This window comes from Phyllostomus hastatus, unplaced genomic scaffold (genome assembly GCF_019186645.2).
Source record: "Phyllostomus hastatus isolate PE091 unplaced genomic scaffold, TTU_PhHast_1.1 phas_contig_41, whole genome shotgun sequence".
In the NCBI taxonomy this organism is placed as follows: domain Eukaryota; kingdom Metazoa; phylum Chordata; class Mammalia; order Chiroptera; family Phyllostomidae; genus Phyllostomus; species Phyllostomus hastatus.
The window spans coordinates 6,366,234-6,385,217 of record NW_025333876.1 but is presented as its reverse complement, the minus strand read 5'-3'; the positions used below and the strand labels follow the sequence as shown (position 1 = coordinate 6,385,217).

The following is an 18,984-nucleotide window of genomic DNA, read 5'->3' as shown; positions in this document are numbered from 1 at the left end:
ATTTCAAAATGGATACTTTGTGCATTAGTTCAGAGAAAACAACCATCAAACATATCAAGCCACATAGACACTTTAAGGTTTGAACACAGAGTAACTAGGATAACATTTTCTTGTTGCTGCCATGTGCTGACAGGTATTCGTGAAGTAAAAAGAAGTTTGAGTGGTGGAGGCACCTATGCAGCGTTTCAATGCTGGCTCTGCTGCCTTAAACTTAGGTCAGATTACTGAACCTGGCTGGGCCTCAGGTTCTGTTATAATAGTATCTATATCACTGCATGGTTGTGAGGATTTAGAATGATTCCAACATACATGGAATGTTACAAATCATCTATGATGATATATTAAAATAACGAATGTGCAATACATGAAGTCTTATGATCAGTTCCATATAAATATTTCACCCAGGGAAACTATAATAGATTTTATCCTTAATTGAAGAACTTACCTCTGCCAGGTAGGTAACCATGTTCAAGGTGATGTCAGCATATGCTTCATGAAGGTACCGGCAGACCACGCTGACCCAGGTGGTGCAGTCCCTCGTGTAGCTATGTGTTTTATAAAGAGTCATGACATGTGCGAGGTTGGAAAGTTTGGGGTTCTTCTCTTCCAAACAAACCTTACAGGAGAGAAAAATCAATCAGGGATGAAATGGCCTGAAGAATAGGAAGAAATGTCATCAATTTCACTATTAGTCCTGGCAGTCAGGAAAACAGATTATATGTGTATATACACATGTATTTCTGGTAGGCTGGAAGTGCTTATCTTAGTAATTTATCTAATACAGTTTTCACAAATTCTTTATACCTGCTTTTTCAATAATGGAACCAAAAGAGTCAGTGTGCATCAGCCACCCTGAATGTTAATGATGAATGATATCAGTTATTATTTTCAGTTTTATAAAACTCATTACCAACCCCAGGCCTGGGACTTTCTGACCATTGTGGGCCTCCTGAGTGCCCGATGTGTCTGCCTGAAGGGAACCATATGCCATACCTGAGCAATCCTGTCAGCTACATCCTTACAGAACTGATTGGGGTTCTCAAAGTGCTGAATCAGCTGGGGCAGGAGACACAGGACATTCAGAGGAAATCCTGGATTAGAGAGGATACAATGGAAATGGCTGAATATGGTGCATTTTAGCTGTTAACAGTGGGAAAGCACATTACATATTTCATTCTGAGGTCATACAAACAGTCTTTTGAAGCAGCTTTAATGTGATCTAACAAAATCCTGGAAAAATGTACAACCTCAATATTTTAAAAAGCATAATAAAATGAATGGAAGCCCAAGTTTGAAATTTTTATCAAAAAGCATAATTGAAGGAAAACCTGTATGAGAAGACATAGGCCAATCAATGTAAGTTTTATTCATGTAATCAGAAAGACTCTAAAAGACAAGGAATGGCTTAGCACCGCTGTGATAAACTCTAGCTCCATCGAAAGAATTCTGGGCCATATGCCATGGTATTAAAAATCTAGTTTGTTGATTTGGCTTAACTCAAAATAATAGGGAACCAAGAGACTTCTCAAGAGGAAAAGAAAGCCTAAGAAAAATAACAGATTTAGGAGTTAAGAAAAAAGAGAAACATTGTCCATACAAGAACAATAGAATAAACCATTAGTATCTGCAGTTTGATATGGGAATCATAAAGAAATGACCAATATCTTATATATTACTTTTGTCCCTTTTATGCTATTGCCTTAAAAATATCTCCTGAAATATAAATAAATAATTATGACTTCCATTATATAGAATTTTAAAAGATAAAACAAATTAGTCCCAACAAACCATTTGTAAGCAGAATGGCTAAAAAGTGGTAAGCCCATATTTTATTATGCTAAACATGGCTCTAAACACCAGAATTGTAAGACTGGAAGTGTGTTGGCTTTACCGATAGCTTGGGATGAGTCCACCATGGACACTTTGGACACTGGTGTCAGCAAACTGAAAAGCTGAAGAGTGAGGTCCGTGGTGGTGATGGAGGTGAAACCTTTCAGCAGCAGCTGCTGTAACCCTGAGAAGTCTGCCCACTTGAGCTGTGCCTGGAGTTTCTCAAGTTTTTCTCGGTTCTCAGCTTTGTCAAGTGGCATGTGAGCCAGCAGTCTGTTCAACAGCCTTAAGGCCATTAGGTACTCAAATTCAAAATCAGATTCCATCAAGGCCACGGTGACCCAAAAGATGGTGGCCAATAGGTTGGTGGGATGGTTTATATGTGATGGGTCTGTGAGGGTATCCTTCAAGGAAGATGAGCTTCTGGTTTTTGAGGAGAGGCCTTGCTGGGTACAAGCCTGGATTCTGTCCAGTGTGGCACTCCGAGGTGGGTCTGAGGATCGGTCGACAACACCAAACTTCTTGGGCACAGAGAAGCTTCTTTGATGACGGCTCCGTTCTGCAGTGGCTGTGTTGCCACTTGCTGTTCCAGGGTTCACATTTAGTTGTCCTGTGCTTTTTCTGCTTGCTGTGAGTTTAGTGCTAGAGCTTAAATCTGGTGATGAAGAACTGGGTATAAAAATAAAAAGTTCAGTAGAAAGTCAAGTGTTTCAGTGAAGTTCCACTGATGGACAACATGGGAGGGAAATCATTCTTTGGAAATACTAATTTCTATCCATTTTTGACCATACTCTTAAAGAAATAAGTTTTCTTATTCTTAAACTTAAAGGTATAAAAAATAAAACTTAACAAATTAAAATCAAATTTAACACCAACAAAACCTAATCCTAACATCCAATTACTTAAAGGTTAAAGATATAAGCAGCTGGCCATAAGTTTATTGATCTTTTTTGTGTTTTTTTTTTAATTTGGGTAGAAATAATTATGAAATAAAGTGTATCTGATACATACAAACTTTAATATTCTACTATTTCACTGGTAAGAACAGAAATGAAAATATTATCAAGAAAGAAAATAGTAGGTGTTTGTGTCAAAAGAAATTTTTTCAACTTACTTTACAAAAAATGATTTCAAAGCCTGTTTCAGGCTGAAAAGGTAAAGCTCTTGATCAACATTTTGGTAAATTTTACTAATTTAGATGAACCTGTAGGTTTATACAGATAAATATGTATGATGTTAGCAATCACATTAAGCTTACTCATCCATAAAAGGTGCTGATCTTAATGATGAAACAAGGCACACTGGGATATAAGATGACGTTACTAACTCAAGTTTGAAGCATGCTGAATTATATAAACAGAATATGGAATTATGAATGACCTTAAAAGGGTTATTAAACACTAGCAGGAGAAAAGGAATGAAAAAAATAAGAAAGAGAGATCCTAAGGTAGAAATTCTGCAAGTAAATTCACTTAAAAATAATATTTAGTTTTAGTTTCTGTTTATAATATAATATACATTTTGAAAATGTATAAAATTTGTATAAATGTATAAAATTTGAAAAAATACTCAAAGATAAAAAAGAAAATGAAAAATTATAATTTGTATTATTTAGAGATAACATTTGGTATCTATCTTCCTAACATTTTCTTTTTTTAAAGATTTTATTTATTTATTTTTAGAGAGGGAAGGGAAGGAGAAAGAGAGAGAGAGAAACATCAATGTGTGGCTGCTAGGGCCGTGGCCTGCAACCTAGGCATGTGCCCTGACTGGGAATCAAACCTGTGATGCCTGGTTCGCAGCCTGTGCTCAATCCACTGAGCTATGCCAGCCAGGGCTATCTTCCTAACATTTTTAATTTATGTATGCATTTATTTTTAGGAAGAGAGACATCAACTTGTTCTTCTACTTATTTATGCTTTCATCTGTTGTTTCTTATATGTATCCTGACTAGGAATGGAATTTGCAACCTTGACACATCAGGACGATGCTCCAGCCAACTGAGCTGCCTGGCCAGGGCTAGCTTCCTGACATTTTAAAATACTTTTATAATGTGTATACAAGTGTGTGCGTTATAACTTCCCTCCCCCACTTTTTAACTTAAGAAAATATCATACATACCATACTTTTTCAGGCCTAGACTTCAAAAACTAGATTTCTTCTTCGGACTTTGCCCAAAATCTGGGCATCTCCCAAATATTTAGTACAGTATATTTGATTTAAAAATGTCATTAAGCTAGTTCTCACCGAGATAATACAGTTAGAAGATCACTGTTCTTCAAGCAGTCAGACAAGTTACCCACAGCAGCTTCCAAAGTCAAGAGTGCTTCCATTACGTAACCCTGCAACACATGCAGAAACAACATTCCGGACTGCTTGTAACCATTGTTAACTTCCTGGGCATAAATTTAATTAATGTAAACTTTATTCAAATAATGTTAATATCATTGAAATTTAAAAACAAATTTTAAGGGCCACTGAAGAATTTCAGGTGGCTTAGGAGTTAGCTTTATTTTCTGTTTACAAGATAATAGGATAATATATAAAATTTGAAAAAATACTGAAAGATATAATAAAGAAGATGAATCAGTTTCATTTGAAATTCAACAGGGAGGGTTAGGCTGAAGGTGACAGGCATGGAGGGCATTTGCAATACAGAGTTGCAGTGTCTGAAGGGAGAAATTAAGAGATATATGTAAGGCCTATGCCTCAGTGACATCTTAAATAGCACTTCTAATGACCAGAAGGAGGAAAATGAGCTAGAGTCCATACATCTGCAGGCCTCCTGTGGTGCAGGTACATTTCTGATGGAAAATAAGGGCTTGGCTCAAGCTGCAGAGTAGGAAATACCCCTGGCTTTCAACCTGCCCAGGTGCCCGGTCCCTGGGCTCTACCTACAGGGTCTTGTGGCATCTACTTTCTTCATTATTTCTTCAGCTCTTCCCAGTTTTCTGAGGCTGACCATGCAGAGAAGGGTAATTAGTGCTTTGCATAGATATGATGGAGATCCCTTCTCTTGGTGGGGAGACTGCACAACTAGGTTAGAGGCAAAAAGGCAAAACAATATTTTCCAATCCTCCACCAAAAAAACTCCAACAACAAAACAACAAAGAAGACTCACCCAAGAATGTTCAGTCGTTAGCTTGAATAAGATAGACAATATCTGTGAAGATTCTAGAACAAAACTTCTGGGAATGACTTGTAAATATAAAAGTCAACCTTTAAAATTTTTTAATGAACTGTACATATCCAAAAGGCCAGAATAATTGGCAAGAGAGACAAGGCTCTGAGAAAGCTGTTAACTCCTTATCTCTAAAGGATAAGAAACAGGATGTGTTTGGTGGTCTTTCCTTTCCTACCTGAATCTCATCACCATGTTCCCCAATCACTTCCACCAATCTTGAGAGAAGGTCAGACAAGGCATGTGCTGACAGAGGTTGTTTGATGGCCCGGAATATTTGGAAGGACCGACAGGCATAGTGCCTTGAAGAGCTTGCCAGGGCTGTCTGCAATGCGACCTCACTCAAGTGCTGCTCCAGACGGAAGCCTAGGGCAGAAGAGGCCAGAGAGCAGGTCAGCTGCCACTCTGCAAAGTCTGGGGCAACAGTTATCTGAACGTTTGAAAGAGGTTCACTGCATGAGGCTATCTCCTAGCAGTACTTATATAAAAATTAACAATAAAAAAGAACCAAACACACAAATTTTAATATATCTTAGGGAACACAGTGTAGTAGAAATATTCAGAAGTGTTGGAGAAAAGTGGTCCTGGTTTTGAACTAGAAGTTTTCAGACTCTGAGAAAGAAACTTATTTTCTATGCACCAGTTTCCTTACCTTTAATTTGTATATACTAGCATCCATTCCACAGAATTTTTGTGAAAATTCAACAACTTTAAAGTGCTAAGTAAATTGCTTAGACACATATGTGCTTACAAGTATATTCCTATTTACCACCCTTCTAGTTCTCTACAATATTTTTCTGTGATACTTTTTAAATGGGATAGTTTTATTCTTTTATAAGACAGTTTGTTAAAAACAAATGTTCTGAGCACTTCTGTATGTAGGAGAAGTGAATCTAGTCAATTCTAAACATGACCAAGGCCTGGACCCAAGTCTCTGCTCCTCAGAATGGCTTATAAATGTACAGACATAAAAATGTAGACACTGCAGAGAAGGCAGCCATATATTAACCTTCACCAGAATACGTGTTCTCCCAATAGCATGGAAGGAATCTCAGTCATCACAAAACCATCTGACCAGAGGGAAATAAGAATGTGAGGAAAAGCCCATAACTGAAGTCTGGGCTATTATGCTTTACACTTGCTGTGCCTCTCTGCAGGGAGAAAACCAGGCTACAAGAGTCAGAGGACATGGTGTAAACAGTGATTTTTGATTGTCTCTTTGATCTGGAGGACTCTGTGGCACTTCTGGTGGTGACATGAAAGTGGATCAGGAGGAATAAGTCAGTGTTATTCTTCAGTTGCACTTGGCTGCCTGACCCTAGGGACATGTTGACAATATGAAAATGTTCCTGCAGAGTGAATGAAGGGTCCAGGGAAATGGACTCTGGCAAATCCAGGGTGCTAAATGCAGGATGAGACCCACACAGGCACATCACAACTTGTGAATGGGTCACGTTTCAAAATTGTTCAATATGTTTTTATTTTGTTTTTCAAAACATGTTTCCATACTTAAACATTTTATATCTAGGGTTAGGTCCCCTGGCAGTAAACAAAACTTTATTTATATCATTATGAGCTGAAGACTAGGATTCTACTAGATGGACTGCAGACTCCACCTCCATATGACAGTGGCCCTTAAGAAAAGCTATTTAATGTGTGGCATCTCCCCTGCTACACAGTGAACCTATGTCTCCTAGGTTTCCCTGCAGTTTGGTGGGACCTTGTACCTGAGTTCTGCCAGTGAGATATGGGAAGAAACATTGGATACCACACAGGCCTGGTGAGTGAGTTCCTCCAAGAAATGCTCCCCCAGCTCATTCTCTCCCTGCTGCCTGGAGGCAGAGGACCCAGCAGGGACCTCTGAGCCAGGTGGTGGCAGAGCTACAGGACTGCAGGGTCTCTGAGCACTAGATGGAAAGCCACCTGCTCAGTCTCCAAACTGTTGTTTGACCCAGAAATAACTGACTGTATTGAGCGTTTGAGCTCTGGGAGTTATTTGTTTCAGCAGCTATGCTACCCTAACTAGTGCAGGTGTTTCCAGGAATACATTGTATTGTGCTGTAGCAAAGGCAGGCAGAAAGCAACAGTAGAAAATGATACTGTAGTGGGTAAAAATATCTTGGTTAAGGTATGAAAAGACACCCACACCTGCTGAGAATACAGTGTAAGGCATTCATATTTTTTTTACCTTTTTATTAACTTCATACAATTAAGAGTTTTAGGCAACTAAATAGTTCAGACACAACAGTAAATTTCTTCCTTTGGGCTATGTGCAATTTTAAGTGACTTTTAAGTGGAGGGAGTCATTTTATTAAATGACTGAGAAGAGGTCTCCACATTTCAAAGAAATTCCAAAGGGGAAATGCAAGACTAAAAATGGGGGAATGATTTCCCCATTTCTGTGTATCGTTATTTTTGTTTCTTAATAAGTATCCTTTGATAACACAAAGAGATGTGGCTAATCTGGAATGTTTCAAATTGTTAACACATGCTAATTATCAGAATAGCTAGGGAGCCATTGAGTCATAGTGAATATATATCCAGCCAGGTGCATGGCAAAGGTAGGAACAATTGTCGCATAGGGCTGAAAAGTCACATTTAAATTTCACCACACATGAGCTTAAGCCAAGTTGAATCCAAATGGAATTTAGCTAATGGCTTCAATACTATGATGCTCTTATAGTCTAACTAAGAATCACACGGTTAATAAAACTCAGTGGTCACTGGCACAGGAAATGTTAACTATTTTAAAAGTCAAAGCCATTTTATCACAAAATTGTTTTTTTGTAAACCAGTTTGCAAGGCTGACAACTTCTCAGTTGAGACTCAGTATAGACTGAGTATAGACTCAGTTGAGTCTATACTGAATCAATTAATAAGATTCATTTCTCATGGCCCTCTGTAGATAAAATTATTACAGGCATGGTTTAATTTTAGTGAGGTAATGATGTGAAGAGAATGGTGACTTTGGGGATATTATTAGATAGAACATAATGTGAGTATACATGATGTTATCAGCCAGTTAGGCACAGGTGAAACAAACTTCAAAACTCCCCTATGAATATTCTTCTGCTATCAATGTCAAATTCAGAACTATATATGACATATATCACACATATCACATATCATATGTATATAGTATGGTATATGAGGTAGGCAAAAGTAGGTTTACAGTTGTGAGCACATGAAATGCACAATTTATTCTTATATTATTATTTATCCTTTTATTATATATTTTTCTTATTTCATAATTTTTCAAAGATTTTATTTGTTTTTAGAGAGAGGGGAAGGGAGGGAGAGAGAGATGAAAGAAACATCAATGTGTGAGAGATTGACTAAGTTGCTCCCAACCAGGGACATGGCCTGCAACTCAGGCATGTGCCCTGACTGGGAATAGAATCAGTGACCTTTTGGTTTGGAGGCCAGCACTCAACACACTGAGCAACACCAGCCAGGGCTAACTGTCCATATGTGTAACTAACTATAAACCTACTTTTGCCCACCCTTGTACATAGTATAAAGTCTGACATATACTATATGTGACACTTAGTGTAGTTACATAGTGTAGCCATATGGGGAAGAATGAGCTAGATTATAAAAAAATGCTGAAAGTAGAAGAAATTTGGGGAAACAGGATGAAGTACCTGATTTAGAATCTTTAAATACAGACAAAACATGACGTAGAAAATTTGTGAGTTGTTCAGCACTCTTTGAATTTTGATTTTTGGGTGTGATGTCTTCATGGCACCAAAGTGGACCAAATGCCCTGAAACAAAACACACACAATGTCAAAAATAGAACAATCATTTTGCATTTTGAAAACCATCTATGCAGTTTTTAACTCCACTGTTGAGAAATATATATTTAAAATGTCACTAATTAATTTGGGGGTGAATTTCAGTCTTATAAAGCTTAAGAGCAGATGCAAAACTGATCTAGCTAATTTTTGGAGATACATTTCTTATGTTTTACTCACAAAATTGGAACCTCACAACAATTTAATCAGAAAATGAAAACCATTGAATTCAGCAGAACTCTGTTTGTCACATAATAGATGCTCCATGAGTGTTAAATAAAACAATGTAAAGTTGTAAAAAAAATATAGATTTACACACAGACTCAATTTGCACATGTCAGCATTTGGGGAGATAATATTTTTATCAGGTCACATCATCAGGTCGCCAAATACTGTGGAACCAAATTGAAAATACAGCCTCTGTTGTCTACTTGTTTTTCAAAAGAAAATAAAATGGAGCGAGATGTGAGAATTCCCAAAACATGGCACTGAAAATGGTGAGTGGTGACAATAGAGCATTCGGGTGTCTGAAGTACCTTCCTGTGTGTGGGCACCATCAACCCCTTCCTAAGTTTCCTGAACATTAAATCTCGCATGGAGCTGATGGTTAAACAGAATACCCTGAATTACTAACTGATGAAAGAAAATACTTTCTTTATCATTACCTGATGCATTAGTTGAAGAAAAGGAAATCATGTGAGGTATCAGATAACACAAACCGAGACTGGACTCCTGGTGCAACAGCATGCCCAGGTCATAGGTGAGCATGCTTTTATACAAATACTGGACCTCAGAGTAGTAGAAATTCTGAAGCTAAATTGTACATTAGAAGAACAGAAGACCTAAAAAATTAGATTGCTCTCACTTTTTCTTGATTTTATTATTCATTTGGTTCCTTCCCTCATATGCTTCCTACTATTTCCAGTTCCTGACATCCATTTACAAATGACTCTTTGGACTGGATGAGCAGACCATGGTTCCCCCTGCAGCTGCACCTGGGTCGACTACAGCTGATGTCTTTGCCTTCCAGAGCAAGATTATTTGCTAAGTCTCAGAAATCCCAGGTCCTGACACCTCTAATAGATGAATAAAGTCATGCTCATCCAGGGGTGTGACCATTATCTGCCATCATCTACCTCATTGTCCTTATATTATGGGGGGACCCAAAAAACCCCAGAATTTTCTTCTGGAGAGTGGGCCCCTGGTGGTACATACAGGCTTCCTTGGCTAGGTGAGTGTTCTAGGAACCCATCTGTACAGTGTATCAACTGGCATTGTTGTGAGAAGCTGTATTCAGCTTCAGTGAATTTTTTTTGAAGACTCTTTTCAGTGTGTTTGTGCATTCATGATGGGTGATTTATGAATGCACCTGTCCATACTGTGCGGAGTATTCAGCAGTTTGTGACCAAAAACAACATGACCCCTATGTACCCAATCTCATCCCAAGCAATTTTTTTTTTGTTTTCCTGGATGAAAAAAGTTCTTGAAGGGAAACATTTTGCTGATGTGGATGAAGTGAAACAAAAAATGGCAGAAGCACTAAAAGGCATCAAAATTGATGTGTTCAAAACTGATTTGAGCGGTGGAAAAAAGGTCTTGATACATGTATCACATCAAATGGAGAATACTTTGATGGTGACTAAAGTTTAAACGTGTGAGAATAAACACACAATTTTTAAAAAATAAATTTTGGGTTTTTTGGGTCCCCCCCTTGTACACAAGCTCCCCTTTGCCATCACTGGTGACATGAGAGAGATCTTGACAAGTTCTACCAGTATCTGCTTTATACACAGGGTCTAGCAGATGCAATTTAGGAGAGAAAACAGGGCTTTGCTAGAACTCTGGACTCACTTTTCCATCTGTGTGGTTTTTTAAAAAATTGCATTTTCTTAAAACTGATCTAAAAACAGTAGCTTGTCTCCCTGCCCTCCTCACCTGGTTGTCAGAAACTCAATGAGTTTGTTGGCTTTCTCATCTGTTTCGGCAGCTGTGTCCACATCTTCTACCTCTTGGGTCATCTGTGGGAGGTTCCCGCTGCTGCCTCCCAGACTGATGCTGGAGGAGGTAGAACTGGAGCTCAGCCCTGAGTCTGGCACTGGTGATGACTGGTCCTCCCTCAGGAAGTCAAAACCACCTGGTTGAGAAGAGGTCAGTTGAAGTGTGCTGGTCAGGGCATGTGCTGAGATCAGGGGGTGAGTGTACAGAAGTGTGTAGGTATGTCAACCTCTTGGAGAAAACATTTGATTTTGGCTATGGTTATGATTAAAAGAGATCCATATTCTACCCTTGCTTATGGAATAGTTGCACCGCTACACAGATCAGAGTGGATTTGGCAATAGGAGTATAATGGCATTATGCACTGTCAAATAAGTTTCTACTATGGGGTTTTAATTGAGATTTTCTGCAAAAGAAGTGGTGTGTGTATGAATGTTCCACTATACATCTAGACCTAACTGTTGTTAATAAATTATGCCTGGATATTAGACTACTTAGACATGAGAAATGATATCATTTTTGAGGATACCAGTCATTTAAGGATGATAACTTATACATCAGTTTTTGAGTTAATTTGTCCAGAATCACAAATATTTTTTGTATGTTAATTATTTTAACAAAGTGTATATCATGTTAATCAAAGACATATGGTATAAGTAAATATTTTAATAGTTTTTCACTTTGTATATGGTTCATATTCTACATTTCTAGATGTGTTGTGGGTTTTAAAATATATACACAATTTCCCTGTACTTAAAAGTCATAATAAGCACATAGTTCTGGTGCATCTGACACATTGTGAATTAGGAATGAGGAGCCCTAGAATATTTCTTCCATTTATTGTACAATTTCAGGGAGTATATATGACTTCTCTTACCTCAGTTTTGCATTATGGTAAGATAAAGACAATTTCTATCACAGGTTCTTAGTGTGGATTTGAAATCAACAACAGTTGAAACAAGGTGTTTAGTAATATTATACAAATGTTTATGAAGAGGAGACTTTCCCCAAATCTTTTGTAAACCTACTTATTTCAAGCATGCTACAAATTCAGTTATTCAAGTTATTCATTGCTTGTCTTACCTATGGATACTGTGGTTTGTTTTGTAAATCTCTATTGTAAACCCATTGATACTACATCCCCAGGATAGTGAAGAAAAATGGATGTACTCAGAGATACACAACTTAACAGACATTATAATTTTCTCAGCATAAACGCATGTTTATTCTGAGGAGTTAGAACTGCCAGAACACTTCAGAGCACTTTAAGCATCTATAGAAAATAGAGGTTTTTTTGTCTCTGAAAGGTATTGATGAATTATTTTCAATTAAGTGTAGTGCAGTTCAATATAAATACCCTGTAGTAAAACATAATAATAATATGGAAAAAACATTTGAAAATATTCAATAATAAAGAGGTCAGTGGTTCTTCCACCTTAGAGTTAATGACTTCATATTTGTTTTCCAAAGACTTATGTTAACATCTCTCAGAGGACAAGGCAGTGCTGAGTACCAGTGATGAATAAAAAGTACAATTTCAAGGTTATGAAGCCAGTACATTGTAACATGAACACCATACCATATCCAATGCCAATGTAATACACAAAATAATTAGGTAAAAAGGTAGCCACAGAACTCTGTTATTTAATCTTCATTTTAAGATATTTAAAGTGCTCTGATTCTAAGTGAAAACCATTGGTCAACCCTTTTGGGAAAGCTTTCATGAACAGCTGAATAGAACAGAGTAATTTCTTCGACTCAGCTAATGCTTTCTGTTCTCATTTCTAAGAAAAAATGTTTGGTTTCAAACCAGCAGTGGCTTTTAATAAACCTCCACTCATTAGTGCCTTCGAGAAAAGCCAGTCATTTAATAAAATCAAAAAGTCCTTCAGAGAAACCAGAAGGAACACAAGTAAAATATCTGGCACCTTGGCAATGACCCACTCGCAAGGTGCTGGGGTCGGCCGCTGCTCCCTGCCTTCTCATCCTTCGGGGCTCCAGACCAACACTCTTGTTCAATGGACATTTTAATTTTCAGTTTATTGATAGAAACATATTTAATGAGAGCAAAAAACATAATAAGAAAACTATATTGAAAATATTTGATAATGAAAAAGCATGTCTTGATACTTAATTTGGAGAATCATGTCAACATCTAGTGAAATGGTGCCTATTTATGGAGCTGCTGTTTTATTACCTGCATAACTGAGGGAAGAGCCTTAGAGAAGGTAACTTAGGCTCCACTGACACCTTTAATAAACTCTGAATTTGTGACTGTGTCTCAGACCTTTCTCAGCCACACCTCCTTCTGTTACCTGTGTAGAGGTACTCAGGTTGATAAGCTGGCTGAACTGTTAGAGTCTTGGTTTCCCCCATCTCTCGAGTCTGCAGCAGCACAGAGGCGATGGAGTGGAAATTGCTATTGCAGGAGAGTGTAATCAGGAGGTGAAGAAGCAAATTTTTGCTGTGTTCAAAGACTTCAGGCCGGTAATGGTCCAAACCTGGAACAAAAGGTAGAATCTCCTAGTATAAACAAATTTTAGGCCTGTTCAGATTCCAGGGATAGTAAAGATTCCAAGACACCTAGGGGGAAGAACATCTTAAAAGAATGTCTAGTTCTTTGTTATTGTGTATGTTACCAACATAAAGAATTTGGTCTTAGGGAAAATAAAATGTTTTATTCCTTAAATCAAATGTTCTTATCAAATTCTGAATGATGGCCTTCCCTTGACCTGCTGGCATAGTTAGCATTCCCTCCTTCTTGGGGCTTTCTTCCTTGGATCTCCCTGCCTGTTACTGAGGGATTCTAATTCCATTCATCTCTCCATAAATGAACTCCCTGACTGGTTGGTCCTCTTCCCATTTTTGCTCTACAACTTGGGTGTGTTATAGTGTGTAGTACACTGTGCTCTACATTCTTTCTCTCTATGCATCAAACATGTCTGATGGCTTTAAATTGATCACATCCAGCCAAGGACCTTCAAAGAGGCCCAATTTGAGTTGGGTATCTTCATAGGTATAGCATGAGTGAGATGCCACTCTATTTATATTACAGTCACTGGACAATTTCAAACATGCCTCAAATTTTACACCAGATGTCACAATAAGGCAGTGAAGCATGGAAAAGGCTAAGTATTTTGAAATGAGGACCATAGATTTCGATATACAAGGAAAGCCCCTGGATTACCTCCACAGAGTTTGGACCTACTCACTAGAATGCCTCTTGGATCCAGTCTTACCTAAGAAGACAGCATGAAGTAATAGTGGCAGGTGAAGAGCCCAGTCTTCTCTTACACTGTGATCCACCACCATCTCAGTCATAAAAATCACAGCAATATTGCACCTAATCAATGAAATGACAAAGCTAATGCAACTTCTACAGAAGATGGAAATAAAGGTATGTATAGATCATTAAGTCGCAACTAAATATCACACTTAAACTTCCCTGAAGAACTACGTAAAACCCTTCTTCCAGGGAGTAGAATTTAACTTCTGACATCACATGGAGCTCCACAAGGACAAGCATCAGTTGAGATAATCACATAACAGAGAGTCTACTTGTCACTAGGTAATAAGGGCTGAGGGATGAAGAGAAACAGAAAGCAAGGCTCCTCTCTTCCAGCTGCTTACAATCTAAAATGCGTAACAGAATGAAGACCTATATCAAGTTGACATTGAAGAAAAATTGGAGGGGTGACAAGACAGTGTTGCACATTGGTTAATATATTAACAAACTCTGCCAATATGCTGAGAGAGGCAATTCAAGTAACCCAAGTTACTCTGATTTCAAAGGTTATTTCATTTGATGGGACCTGGAATAGGTTTCTCTCTTCATCTAAGAAGAAAAAGTCAGTTAAAACTAAGTAATCATTTCTTGCTACCTGTACAGGCTGCTCACCTGTGGAGTGGCCCCCGAGGGGTGATGGTCTCTGGGAGGTAGTCAACCAGGGGGGCCCAGCACCCCCCAGTAGAAGGCATCGGTAAAGGCTGTGGCTGTTTGGTCTCTGTGATAGTTAACAGCCAGCCTGTGTAGGGAGATATTGGGTCATCTGTAGGGTGAGAAAGACAGCATGCTTTATTTTTAGGGAGACAGTTTTGTTTTCCCTACTTGGTGTTTTTAGAAAGAATCTTACAAATTCATGCTTGTAAAAATAACTTTCTAAATGTTCAATTTGGTGAGTACAAATTATACAATCAAATGGGTTAAAATTACTTGATTAGGTTTCTTTCATCACTTTATTTTTTGAATGCTTAATTTATAGTTATTCATTATACAGCAATAGAAAATACACAAAAAGAAAAACATTAAATCATATGAATTTCTATAACTGTGAAACTTTCTCTTTTTCTAATTTCCCCTATCTCAGTAAAATACAACCTCATATTTCCAGTTTGCTCAGGACAGAAGCCTCAGGTCTTTTCTGATTTCTCTCTCACAGCTCACCTCCAACTCAGAATTATGATGATGATAGTGATTGTAATAATAATAAAAACAGAGACATTTGAACTAGCACAGAGAGTACTTTATGCCAGGTACTGGTCTACTCATTTCCCATATTAATAGCCCAATTAGAGGTATGAATTATCCCTATTTTATAGAGGAGAAACTGAGGTTAAGTGACTAGCCACCCTCCATATCTTCAAAATGCATTCACAATAAGACCGCTTTCCACCATCTCCATCATTAGTGCCCGAGTATGAGACACCATCTCTCTCATAGGATGCTTGGGGATAGCCTCCTTACTGTCTCCTGGCTTATACTCCTGCCTTTTTATAGTCTGTTCCACAAAGCAGCCAGAGCCATCTTATATTTTTTATTTTATTTTATTTTATTTTATTTATTATTATTATTATTATTATTTTATTTATTTTTTATTTTGGTATAATTGGCCAGAGCAACCCTTTTATTTATTAATGTAAAAAAGTTTTCAGTCAATTTTTTAAAAAAAGCAGTAGATCAGCATTTCAAAAACCTAATCTAAATATGTACTTGACAATGAAGTACATCTGAATATGGAGTAAAACAGTTTTTAAAAAAGCCATTGAATATATCATATTCAAATACCTATTCTATTGGCCTTTTGTTGAATAGAATCATAAACCCAAAAAAATAATGAAGATTTACTACTATGAAAACAAATATGTAGTACAGTGGTATGAATATTGGGTATTAAGTATAATCAGTTGAATCAAGTTAAGATGTTGAAAATCTAATAAGAAATTTGCGTGTGTCTGAAAGTCTATAAGCCAGTTGACTCAAGAGCAACTGAGATATTTAATTAGTTTGGTGAGACCAGATTTAAATCTTTCTTTTGGAAGGCAATTACCAATTATAATTCTATGCCCAAGAGCCCAAATTTTAAAAATTGTAAAAAGCAATCAAAACTACATTCAAAGAACCATTTTTTTCAGCTCAATTTTGTCACTCCAAGGAGAAATAAAAAAGAAGCCATGACCATCACAGATGGAAACAAAATGAATATTTGTTATAGTGTTTTTACCAAATTCTATGTCATATACCCAGAACTAAGAGATACACTTCAAAGGAATCAAGTGGCAGTGATATTCCTGATGTAAAACACACAGCCACAGTGTGTTAGGTTTTGTCACACAATGCTTGCTACATACCGGGGAAGTATTTGATTGCTTAATGTTTTCATGATTCAGTTTTTCTGCACTCAAATTTTGGTATACAAAATATTTTGCAGTAACTAGACTTTTCATGAACCAATGGCTCTCTATTTCTTGGTGCTATTCTCCCCATCAGCAAATCCAGTTCCTCCTGGAACTCAGCTCCTGAGGTCTGTCAGGTGTTTGGATGGTACTGACATAGACCCTGATGGGGCACAGAAGACAGGAAAACACAGATAACTTTACTTCACCTAAGACTGACGGTTCTAGCAAAAAAGTTTTAAATGGACATAGCTGTAACTTTACCTAAATTAGAGTTTGATAGTTATATATGGACTTTAGACAATTCCCCCATTGGTATTTCGAATGGCAGAAAGTTTTCTATTTGTGTAGTAAGAGGCAGAGAAGGGCAGCTGAGCTGTGAGGTCAGAAGAACTACTTAGCTCTTACAGCACTCTGCACATTTCCCCATCAAACAAAGCGATTTAAAACAACAGCTACAAAGGCCTGAGGCAATGATTTACAAAATGAATCTAAAACATGAAATATCATCATATTTACGATTTTCACCAAAGTGTACAAATAAATTCTACCAGTTACTTTACCAATTTTCTTAGCATATCTAAATGTCTTTGACTGCAGAATTTCTGTGACTCGTGACCAAATAACACTCTTCACCTGATCAGTATCTACAGCTGCTATCCAGGGCTCCAACAAGATCAAAGAAAATGTTGATTTTGGTTTTTGTCAAGTTCCCAAGAAACAAAGAAATTTCTGTGACAATAATATCTCACGTTTTAGCATGGTTTTCACTTGGCAACTGAGACTACGCTCTTGAGAGATTTGTGAAAACAGACACTATCCTGGGTGAGCTGATTCACATGATAATTGCAACATCAGTTTTCTAATGGGACAATTTCTTAAAAGACTTTCCCCAACCGCAACACCAGGGTAAAAAATGCCAAGAATATAAAAATGCAGACTTGGGTAGCAGACTGAAATTTTGTAATTTTGATTTGTCCATTGCTTGACTTCTTATTTTTCAGATGATGACTCTATGCTCCTTTGTGTAGTGGGATTAAATGGTTATTTAATATTTATGGGCCCTCTTTTAGTAATTAGAATAAGAATAATCAAAATATTCATATTCCATTCTCCAACCATCTGGATTCCACTTGAAACCCCACAGCCTGGTGGTACTTACTTTTATCCTCATCATATGACCCTCCAGAGCTATTGCTGTATCTTGACTCCAGGCGAGTGTGGGCTCTGATGACATTACTAAACCTTCAAATACAAGAATAGCCATCATGAATTACTGATCTGTGTTACGGGTATGTGCTGTTTCTAATAAACACATTCTATTATTTAGTGGTTGAGTTTTTGGTAGCTAGTTCCAATGATACTTTTTCTAAAGGAATACCATAAAAATTGCACCCTAAACATTTCTTTTTCCCTGGAGATCACTGGCCCCCAGAGGGCCAGTGATCACCTTTACTCATAAGCACAAGTTCAAACCTAGAACAGATAAACATTTCAAGTCTAATATTTGAGTTGAACTAGAGAATTATAACATTTGTTTGGAAAGAAAATGGGGCAATACCGAATAATATATATCCCTTATTCATATGGTGGCCTGGCAGATGGTGGGTGGTCAGTAAATAAGTGCTGAATGAGAGTTCTGGCCAAGATGGAGGTGTAGGTAGAAACCCTTCAGTTCCTCACACAACCAAAAGGAGAATAACAACCAATCTAAAATCAATAAACAACCAGAAGTGCCAGAAAATCAAACTGCATGGAACTTTGACAACCAAGGAATTAAAGAAACAATCAAACAGAACAACCAGACCAGTAAGAGCTGGCAATGAGGTGGCAGACCATGTGGGCAGAGCTGGCTGAAGGCGAAACTGATATTCAGAGCTTGCTGTGGAGTATGGCCATTGCTGTGGTGGGAGAAACTCCCAGTCTCACACGAGAATTTGGTGGAAAGTGGGCTAGAGATGGGCAGGTGAGCTCCATTGTTCCCTCTCTGGCCCCTCCCCAACATAAGTGCCACAGTGCAGCAAAGAGGGTTGCCCAGCCTTGATGAATACTTAAGGCCACGTCTCCTTACAACTTAACAGGTGTATCAGACAAAGAAATATGGCCCAAATGAAAGAACAGAGCAAAACTTCAGAGAGCTAAGTGATGAGGAGATAGCCAACCTATCTGATGGAGAATTTAAAGCCCTGGTAATCAAAATGCTCACAGAACTGATTGAGCTTGGTTGAAAGATGAAAAAACAAATGAAAGTTACCCAAAATGAAATAAAGCAAATATTCAGGGCACCAACAGTGACAGGAAGGAAACCAGGAATCAAAGCAACGGTTTGAAACAAAAGAGAAAAATAAACATCCTACTGAAAGAGAATGAAGAAACAAGAATTCAAAATAATGAAGAGAGACTTAGGAACTGCTGGCACAACCTGAAATGTTCCAGTATCTGAATTATAGGGGTGCCAGAAGGAGAAGAACAGAAGCAAGAAATTAAAAACTTATTTGAAAAAATAATG

The 18,984-nt window shown here is 37.6% G+C and overlaps 1 protein-coding gene across 11 annotated transcripts in view; it reads right to left on the bottom strand.

Moving 5' to 3' along the window:
• Positions 1 to 18,984, bottom strand: part of FRY (FRY microtubule binding protein) — a 541,372-nt gene that overhangs the window by 108,746 nt on the left and 413,642 nt on the right. For all 11 annotated transcript variants that reach the window (XM_045844752.1, XM_045844742.1, XM_045844745.1 and 8 more), the window contains 11 exons: positions 17,638 to 17,720; positions 14,701 to 14,851; positions 14,042 to 14,145; positions 13,118 to 13,303; positions 10,743 to 10,941; positions 8,656 to 8,777; positions 5,190 to 5,377; positions 4,078 to 4,172; positions 1,892 to 2,499; positions 994 to 1,091; positions 446 to 616 (listed from right to left, as the gene is read on the bottom strand). In XM_045844752.1, the coding sequence (XP_045700708.1) occupies positions 446 to 616; positions 994 to 1,091; positions 1,892 to 2,499; positions 4,078 to 4,172; positions 5,190 to 5,377; positions 8,656 to 8,777; positions 10,743 to 10,941; positions 13,118 to 13,303; positions 14,042 to 14,145; positions 14,701 to 14,851; positions 17,638 to 17,720 (2,005 nt within the window). The remainder of the gene's footprint in view (positions 1 to 445; positions 617 to 993; positions 1,092 to 1,891; positions 2,500 to 4,077; positions 4,173 to 5,189; positions 5,378 to 8,655; positions 8,778 to 10,742; positions 10,942 to 13,117; positions 13,304 to 14,041; positions 14,146 to 14,700; positions 14,852 to 17,637; positions 17,721 to 18,984) is intronic.